Genomic DNA, 10,545 nt, shown 5'->3' on the forward strand with positions numbered 1-10,545 from the left:
CTACCACTTAAAACTTTAATTATCTTAATTATTTATTATTCAACAAGTATGTGATGTACACCATCAATAGAGTAACCATCCGAGATTCATCTCCTGTCTACATTTAAACATCTCTTGTCTATTGACTCTAGGAAATACTGTAAACAAAAGTGGTGACTCCACAGTAGAGAAGCATTCTGCAGTTTGTAAAATTGGAATCACTGTCAACATGAGTTGACAAGTGATTTAAATTTTACAGTACAAGTAATTTGCAGTATTAGTACAATTGTGGCTGCCGTGGGAAAGTGAATACAGGGAGAACTTGAGTATTGGTTGGATGTGTGCTGTGTGAAACAAGATGCGTGCATTGAGANGCAGTAAATCATTAAATTTTATAAATGTTAAAAGTTTAATTAGAAATTTTTGACAAGACTATGTCTCGTCTCTAAAATTGCGCTGCTGTCAATGGTCAACAAGTATGTGATGTACACCATCAATAGAGTAACCATCCGAGATTCGTCTCCTGTCTACATTTAAACATCTCTTTGTCTATTGACTCTGGGAAATACTGTAAACAAAAGTGGTGACTCCACAGTAGAGAAGCATTCTGCAGTTTGTAAAATTGGAATCACTGCCAACACGAGTTGACGAGTGATTTAAATTTTACAGTACAAGTAATTTGCAGTATTAGTACAATTGTGGCTGCCATGGGAAAGTGAGTACAGGGAGAACTTGAGTATTGGTTGGATGTGTGCTGTGTTACACAAGATGCGTGCATTGAGAAATTGTAATAAGCAAATGTAAAATTTGGATTATAATCCAATATTTGTAATTTCCAAATTTTCAGAATAATTCTTTTATTTGCAGTTATTTCAACTAAAACAACAGAAATTACAATATTTTACTTTTTAGTGGGCTTTCTTTCATACAGCCTAAACAAGAGACAAGCGTTTTTTCAATACTCTCACACGATTTTCCATATTCCAACTGTTTTTTTTTTTACTAATCTCTGTAATAAAATAATTTTTTTCTTATTTAGTGTTAAGGTTGAGGAAATTTTGCAAATAGAATGTCTAATTAACACATGAACTGTGAGAATACATTTGTATTTTTTAATTTTATTCTTTAAGAATCCATTTGAAACTCCTGCCGAATCTTTACTGAAGACTAGCGTTATGATGATTGGCGAATTTGAGTTTGATGCTATTTTCAATGATCCGGAGAATCCCATCTATTTCAAAGGACCAACATACATTTTATTTGTTCTATTTCTTATATTAATGTCAATTATAATCATGAATCTGTTGGTTGGACTTGCAGTCGACGATATTAAAGGTGTTCAAGAACAAGCTCATCTGAAACGACAAGCCATGAAGGTAGGAATCTATATTCTAAAAATATATTTTATGCATTTATTAATTTCTTATTTTTTCTTAGTTAATGTATAAAGATTTTATGATATGAATATAACAGTTAATCTGCACAAAATTTAATAATGCTGTGTATTGTAACAATTGTTGTCTTAACAGAGATGAAATAATGATATGCAAGTATGCCATTTATTTATTAGATTCTTCCATTGACATGTTTCAGTTGACATCCTGTCATCATCAGTATGGAATTCGCCAGAGTTACTTAATCACAATACAACTATATTTCAGAACTCATCACCATTTGCCAACACATTATTATAAATGGCTAGTTATAAAGATTGACAAGATATATAAAAAACGACATATCTGCATACCTCAGGAAGTCAACACAAGATTTTAATTATGTTCTACATCATTTTGCTTTATGGAATAAGTGTACACTGAAGATGGTCTTATAATTGACCAGAATAATTGACTTATTAAAGTTTTGACTTTCTGAACTAAGCAATTATTTTATACATTAATGTAAATGACTGACATTGAATGCTAGGAAAGAGCTTTGGCTATATTTTAAATTTGGACCTTTCCTAATATTATTTATAGTTACGCTACTGCACAAGAGCATTCTTGACACAAAAATGTTGCAGTAGTATAACTAGAATTGATACTAGGAGGTATCTGAATTAGAATGTGCAAACCTATATTCATCTCTCTCTGTATCACTGTCAATATAGCCACATAGTAATGTGGAATAAGAATAAAGTCTTAGATATTGTGTATACATGTATATAAGTACATTTGACATGTTCAGATCTTCCCTCTGTAATTATTTGATTTTTCTTTCATTTATTTATTTACAAAGGTAAACCCAAGCTTTATGAGCAGCCCTAGTTACATTATTGCTCTTGTGTAATGGACAAAGATGCTTCCTTGGGCTGCAGTACCAGGATTTTTCTATTCTTGCTATCCTATGCTTTCTTGTAAGATGTGTGCTTTTTTATTTGATATGTCATACCTATAAATTCCTACTATAGTCTGTCTGTCATTCCTTAATCCGAAGAATAGAGTTAGATAGAAGAAAATCAAGACTAAATATGGAAAACTTAGGAACAGGAAGCCTTGATTAACTATATATGAACTTCTGGTGTACACCAGAAGTCACGTTATTTCACTTAAAAAATTTTTCCCAGAATGGAGTTAGATAGATGACCAGCACGACTCTATTGCTAATAAGAAAAGTATGAAGTGTAGGGGCAAGACACTATGACACTAAAAATATTGAGAACATTGTGATGAAAAATTGCAGCTTGACATTATGACAATAATACAATAATTATATTTATATTCCTATATTGAGTTACGTTATTCTAGCACAAGGGTGGGCAACCTTTTTTATAACATGGGCCAGAATAAATTTTACGTTTTTTCCACGGGCCATAGTAGTTAATTGACACCTTGTGACCTGTAAATTTTTAGTCTGCAAATATGAAATAAATAAATAAATAAATAAAAAGAAATTAATTACTACTGTCGACCTCCCTATAACACTGTTGATTATTCCGTTTTATATGAATTCCATGTTGTATGAGTCACTTAGATTTTACAAATGCGTGTGCCGGGCTGTGAACGGCTCACCTATTTGTAAAATCTAAGTGACTTTAAACACAATAAAANTGGAAAACTTAGGAACAGGAAGCCTTGATTAACTATATATGAACTTCTGGTGTACACTAGAAGTCACATTATTTCAATTAAAAAATGTTAGATAGATGACCAGCACGACTATTGCTAACAGGAAAAGTATGAAGTGTAGGGGCAAGACACTATGACGCTAAAAATATTGAGAACATTGTGATGAAAAATTGCAGCTTGACATTGTGACAATGATACAATAATTATATTTATATTCCTATATTGAGTTATGTTACTCTAGCATACATAATTAAATAACTTTAGTCTTAATTTATGCAATTAAAATTAATTAAATGTTTTTAAGTTTAAGATTGTATATTGTCTAAAAAAATTGTTTGAGCAAAATAGTGAATGTAATTCTCTTTTTAATACAGGTTGATTTAGTTTTAAATGTAGAAAGCGTTCTACCAGTTTGGGCTCTTCGTAAATGTACAGTCAGAATGAGAACAGTTTGTCCAAATGTGAAAACGTTGTATCAAAGAATTGTCTCTTATATATGGCCAACAAGTAACATAACCCCGACACAACATTTTTTTAAAGTTAGTTTAGTTTAATTTTTAAATAAATAAAATTTTTGCATGGATTTGTTTGTTTAACATTGCCAATATATTTTTTTATAGACTGAAATGGATCGTGTTCAAGAGAAACAGGATATGATGTCGAGGAAAATTGAAAACTTACAAAAGCAACTTCTACATTTGAAAAGGCAAAATAAAGATATTTTATTGATGTTATCAGACATGTCTAAACAGTCTGAAGAAGATATTTCAGACAATGATAGTTGTTAATATTTATTATTGATATTAATCTTAATTTTCTAAAGATGATTTTTCATAATTTTATACGGTGTAGGGTCTTCCAAAACAAATTATATTAATTATTACTTAAGACTATGTGAAAAATATAATCCATATTTGATGCAGTATTCTTTCATTTAATTTGAAAAACTCATTGTGTCGATGACAAGTTTTTTGTCCAAAAAGAGTTGTCGTCTGCGCAATAACGAGTTTTTCAAGTCAAATTAAATGATTTAAATGAAGGAATAATGCATTAAATGTGGATTATACTTTTCATTTTCTTTCAAAAGAACTGTTTGAGAGTGTTTTTATGCAACAAGAACTATGTGGGGTACACCAATGAAAGAGTAAATACCCAAGTTTCATCTATCATCTACATACAAACATTTTTTTTTTCTCTGCTGCCTCCATAAACAAAAAATGCTAACTCCTCAATAAAGAAAGCATTTTTTGTTCTGCGGTTTGCAAAGTTGAAATCAGTCATGGCAATTCACTTTAAAATTGTCATTTTCATACAATTTCAAAGTGATCTACTGTGTAACACAACACATTCCTGTTGTATAATGATGAATGATTTCGAGTTTGTGGACTGCAGAACACAAAACACTTCGTCTTGGATATTTACTCTATCAATTGGTGTATGTTGCATAGTTCTTTGGTAATAATTAACATTATTTGCAGTATTTTAAAAAGGTAGCATTTTTTTGGAAGACCTTGTATTTCTGTTATTATTTATTTTAATGTTGCTTCTTTACAACACAGAATCTTATTTTTGTTTCAGTCTTTAAAAAATACAAAAGACTTTACTTTTTTAATGAATATTTTATAAATTACACAAGTTAGCATAACTAATAATACACTGAAACATTTTCAGTTTTATAATTCAATTTTCATAACTGAACTTTTGTATTATCAAAAGAATTGCAGATTGATAATCCTTTTCATCAATCTTTTTAAATTTCTAACTTATAGCCTATTATTTCCTTACAAAGGAAGAATAATTAATGAAAAGTACATTAATTATATTCAAAATTAATTTATAATGTTTCCATAAATACTTTTTATGGTATTTACGTATCTTAATACAGTAGAGTCCCGAAAACTTGGCATTCGATAACCCGGCAGTCTGGATGACTCGGCGCAAGCTGTTATCCTCCCTTCTTTCTGCAAATGATGATGGTCAAGGTCTTATCCAGAACTTAAAGAAAATTAACCTATTGGATGTTGTTGGCTGGGTGGTGGATGCCTAGAATGAGTTAGAGTCATTAACACTAGTTCGTTTCTGGCGAAAACTCCTTGATCATGAGGGAAATCAGTTCATTGAACATGATGATGTAGAAAATTTAAACTTACTCGACCTCCTGAAAAGAGTTCCTGGATGTGCAGAAGCTGATGACAATGACTTTGAACAGTGGTTCCAGAATGATACCAAGCAAGACATTATGTCCGATGCAGAAATTATTGCTGTTGTCACAGTTAATGAAAAAATACCGGAAAATGATAAAGACGTTGACGTTGAGGACTCCACCATACAAGCTCCTAAAATATCACATAGTGAGGGACTAAAGGCTGTTGAAACCTCCTTTCCATATTTTGAACAAGGTGTGTCAGTTATGGACTTACTGTTCCTTCGTCGTCTTCGTGATGAAGCAGCAAAACACAGAGTGCATTGCGAAAGACAATAGGACATTACGCATTTCTTTAAAAAAAGTAGCCAGTTTTTGCAAAGTCGGGTAGTTAATTTTCATTATAGACAGCTTTATGCTTCATAAAGTATTTTTGTGAGGTCTGTCTTATTAGGTAAATTACTGTACACTGTGTATTCATTAATTTTCATTTTCATGTAGTAAAGGCTCTGTGCCTTCATAAAACACGTACTTTTCTTTTGTTTAAGGGCATTTGGGCAGTTTATTCTCTGTTGTATTCTCAAGCAAACAATATATACAAGTACAGTACAGTATTTTCTGAGGAAACACTCGTACTTATTCTTTTTTAACCCCATTCCCAATAACTCGGCATTTTCGCATACTCGGCCACCCTTTGGTCCACATTAGGCCTCGTTTTCGGGACTATACTGTATTACTTAACATGAATTTAATCATTAATTCCTAAAATTAATTTATATGTTAAAATACAAAAAAAAAAAATAGAAAAATATTTTTTTAATAACTTTTATATAGAAAATATTATTTTTATGAAATGAAGTGTTAAATTTGTAAAGTTCTAAATGTGCAATGTAGTTTAATTTTTAAAAATTCATATATGAAGAATTTCAAAACATTTTTCATTCATAAATTGAGAAAAGAAATATGAGAAAACATATTTTAAACTTATTTATTTCTCATATTTGTCTTCTCTCTATCATAATAATAAAAAGTTATATAAAATTCTTCTAATAGTACAATTATCCATTATCCATAGGACAAAATGCTGATAATTTAATACACTAAAACAATAAAACATATATCTCATTAACTTTCAAATTTCAGCAGATATGCAAGGTCTTCCAAAACGAATTCTACTAGTTTAATGTACTTTCGCTGTATTTATATTAATAATTATCCGAGAAGTATGCGCCACACATCAATCAGTAGAGAGTAATCATCTAAGTTTCATCTGCCGTCTGCATTCAAATGTCTTGTCTACAACCTCTAGGAATGATCACAAATTAAAACACAACCCTGCAATAGAGAAGACATTTTGTGATGGCAAAAACATATGGTAGAAATTTGGAATTACTCATCAATATGCAATGTGAGTAATATGCGGAAACCATAGAACTGTGGCCCCTGCATATTACTCCTGCTATGGGAGGAGTGACGACAGATTTTCTACAGTGAACATAGGAAGAATTTGAGTATCAGTCTGACATGTACTGTACTGTACTGTGCAACACACACATCAATTCTCTTCAACACATTGAGAAATTTTAATGGGCAAATGTGAAACTTGGACTTTTTTCCAATGTTTTAATGCACATTATGATGTTCTCGGATAATAATTACAATAATTCAAAATGGTAGCATTCTTTTTGGAAGACCCTGTATGTTAAAACAAACATTTTATGACCTTTTCAAGGCTGTCATCATGCAATTTTTCAAAAAATGGAACATTGCTTGAAAGCTTTGAAAGAGTTTAGCATTCCAAACAGAGAACATTATTTTTTTTTGAAGTTTTAGACATATCCTTCAGTTTAAGTGTACTTTACTAAAACAATAACAGTATAATTTATCAGGGAAAAACTATACAAAAACTGAAACTTCATATAAAGTACAAATATTATCTAAACATTAACTTTCTTACTTTTAGAGATTTGTAGATTTATATATCAATTTAAACAAACAAAAATGTTAAAATTTATATGAATTTTATAGTTAATCTAATTATTTAGATATCATAATGCAGTTTGGTTTTATGTTCATGCTTGTATGTTGTATTTTAATCATCATATTTATTTTACTCTCTTTATCTTTTGGGCACTAAGAAGGTCTTTTTCCGTGCTCATTGTACATTGGCCAGGCTCACAGTCAGGGCAGGATGGTCAGGATCGGGGCCTGACTTACTGGGATGGACCAACCTTGAAAAATTCCTGGGTTGCTTGTCTGGTTTCAATCGTGGATCATCCAAAGTGATAGACTGATATTTTAATTTCCTCGGCCATTCTGTGTAATTGTATCAGTAATTCTTTCAAATATAACTTTATCAAACTCTTATATATAACTCTTTCTAATTCTCTTTATAAGAAATTTATTACTATTGTCTTTCTTTTAATAGTAATTGCATCTTTTGATAATGGGAATTTTAATTATGCAACAATGATAATTCTTTTAAAAATCACCTTAAGATAGATTTACAATTTAATATACTATCCTACCAAAAGTAACACGATGCTTATCTCTGCAAAGTGAATCAGTTGTTAATTTCAATAGCAAACCATGTAAATCAGAACCTTATAGGCATCTGCTATTCACCATTTATATGCCACTCACAGTTAACTAATATGCCTTGGTACAAGGAACTTTTAGTCTGAATGTACTCACATTAGTTATTTGTCTGCTTGTGATATTTCTGCTAAATGAAAGTCACCAGGTCAACAGTTAGTTTTGTAATTACCAGATGGAAGAGAGAGGAAAGTGAGGATCAGAAATTATGCAAACTGTCTATCATCTGTAAAAGAATAGGTTCTACAATCTCAGGAGAAATGGAGGAAAATACCACCTGAGATGTATCTGAAGTTAGTGGAAAACATGTCACACAATATTCACTATCAATAAGGCCAAAGTAGGTACCACTAAGTACTAAAATTGCTAATAAAATATTATTTTTGTTACTTGCAGAGATGTCCAATTAATAAGTGCACACAAACCTTATCCTTCCACCAATAATTCTTTACCGAACGAATGTTTAAAGCGTCATTCATAAGCTTTCACCAGGTTCAAAATAGACAAAATTGAATGTTCTCCACAATGAACACTCAATTACATGAATATTCTAAATAGGTTAACTGATTTTAAAATTCAGATTACATTTAAACTGGTGTTTCACGAGCGATACTGAAAACATTAGTTCAGTAAAGAATTATTGCTGGAAGGATAAGATGTTCGGTGAGCTTTTTGAGATTTTGTTCCAGTTTGTTTTATACATGGTGTCCTATTACTTTTGGTAGGATACATTTAAACTTTTATAAAAATATAGTTAGCATTTGAAATTTACTATTCTATTTTTTATATTCCTTATACTCTTGATACTCTTGATAGTTTTAGAATGAAATGAAAAAAAATATATCTCATTTTCTTTCTCTCTCATTATTCATTTCTATGTTTATCTTAGAGCTATTTATGGTCACAATTTCTAAAAGATTTTGAAAGTCATGCAGTAAATCATTAAATTTTATAAATGTTAAAAGCTTAATTAGAAATTTTTGACAAGACTATGTCTTGTCTCTAAAATTGCGCTGCTGTCAATGGCTGCACACCTTAGAGGTGTGAAGGAGTACATGTTAGGAGTTGCAATTTGGCACAGAGTATTTGGTGCCCAAATCATGTGCACATAAAATAAATCAAACTTATAGGTAGTCAGGAGACCGAGAACTAGGTCAAAAGAAAATACGAAATGCTGAGACTGTTTCTACAAACTGGCACAAGTGTGAGACTTGCACCTGCGTTGATTGCACTCTCTGAGACATAGTCTCGTCCCAAAAATGGCTTTACTGTTTTACTTGTTATATTTTTTAAGGAATACTTTTTATAGACATATAAAGAAAACTTTACATTAAATTTTTAGACTATTTTACTCATTTTATTAACTTAAATACGCCATATGATTTATATATTTGTTTATTTATCTTGAATTAGACTTTTATATAAGTTGAAAACAATGTTTTTTTTCAATTTCAACTTTTTTATCCCATGGGATTAGATGCAGTAGTGCATTATAACTTCATAGGGCCCAGGAAAATTTGAATTAGAGGATCCCATGTATAGTGTTGACTTCAGATATTTTTCTTTGGGGCAGTTAAGTTCTTTGCTGTGCCTGCACCATACCAGCAATTTAGGATCCCAGATATGGTGCCAAATTTAAATTTCAGTATTTTTCTACAGCAATGAGTTTATAAAGATTGGTTTGGGCTGTTGGTGAGTGCCCCAGGCAATTGCCTCCTTTTGCCCGGAGGATAATGCACCACTGCTAAGATGGCCTTTTTTCTATACCCATTGTGGGTTTCGTGAGGTTCACAATGTGGCAGCTGGATGATGAGAAATGGGGCCTAACACAATGACAGACCACTCATAAAAAATTTCTGAGATTGCTTTGGATACATGTGCCATAGGTTTGCCATCCTTAGTCTAGTGATTTTAACATAATTGTAACTTTTCTGACTATGATTATTCACTAGTCATTTTCATAGCTAGAAATTGATCTTTAGATTTTTAAATAATTTTTCTGTCCTGATGAAGCCCTTATTGTATGCCTATATGGATTCAGCTAAGCTGCAATGTAGCAGCTTAGAATGAAGAATGGACTCAACAGTGGTCAGATCATCCTACAAAATTTCTGAAGATCTGGCACAGATCTGAACCCAGATCTACTAGATGGTTGGCTCACTTTATGCTTTTGCTGCCTCAGTCATCCAACCATCAAAGTAATATGATTGAAGTAATATTAGTTTTACTTTAGTTTTCTAACAAGCTCTGAAGCAATTGTTCTGTTTGGCCACAAGCATTGTATTGGTGTGGCTTAAATAATAAAATAACAGAAAAAAGAATGAATCTCATAATTGATTTTTATACACACACAGATTTTGTATCAAGGTAACTTTAGCATGAAAATTCATAAAGCTCAGCAATGTGTTGATGAACAAAAATAACTACTTAGTTCAGGAAACCAATACTTTTAATAAAAGAAATATATTAAGTGTCAGTTTCTTGAGCCGAACAGTTATTTACTTATAAAATTACTTACTTATTTTCCTCACAAATGTTAACAAACAACTGTTAAGTTTTTTTTAATTAAATCTAATGGACTAGGCTGTCTTATATTTGTTTTTCTTTGGTTCGTTTATCTGTCATCACATCATTGATGGGAGAATTCCTCTGTTCTTTTTCTGTCGTATCATTATCATTGTCATCGAAAAATTGATTCCGAAAGCATTGATATTTAAGCAACTCTATTTAATCAAAATTCAAATAATATAATTTTCTAAATAT

The 10,545-nt window shown here is 31.1% G+C and overlaps 1 protein-coding gene across 1 annotated transcript; it reads left to right on the forward strand.

Annotated features, from left to right (window-relative positions):
* The first annotated feature begins 686 nt into the window (after window positions 1-686).
* On the forward strand, window positions 687-5,632 carry LOC111625777 (transient receptor potential cation channel subfamily A member 1-like). The gene is made up of 4 exons (XM_023368998.1): window positions 687-694; window positions 1,076-1,355; window positions 3,419-3,583; window positions 3,665-5,632. Exons 1-4 carry the CDS (start codon window positions 687-689, stop codon window positions 3,830-3,832), a joined length of 621 nt encoding a protein of 206 aa, XP_023224766.1. The 3' UTR covers window positions 3,833-5,632.
* Window positions 5,633-10,545: the final 4,913 nt, after the last annotated feature.

The sequence above is a fragment of the Centruroides sculpturatus genome, unplaced genomic scaffold (assembly GCF_000671375.1).
Source record: "Centruroides sculpturatus isolate CEXI.00-Female unplaced genomic scaffold, Cexi_2.0 scaffold459, whole genome shotgun sequence".
In the NCBI taxonomy this organism is placed as follows: Eukaryota; Metazoa; Arthropoda; class Arachnida; order Scorpiones; family Buthidae; genus Centruroides; species Centruroides sculpturatus.

What these genes read in the sequence shown, in the direction of transcription:
- LOC111625777 (XM_023368998.1), top strand. An exon ending in TGAAACGACAAGCCATGAAG is followed by an intron (nt 1,356 to 3,418) that starts GTAGGAATCTAT and finishes TTTTTAATACAG; the next exon opens with GTTGATTTAGTTTTAAATGT. An exon ending in CGACACAACATTTTTTTAAA is followed by an intron (nt 3,584 to 3,664) that starts GTTAGTTTAGTT and finishes ATTTTTTTATAG; the next exon opens with ACTGAAATGGATCGTGTTCA.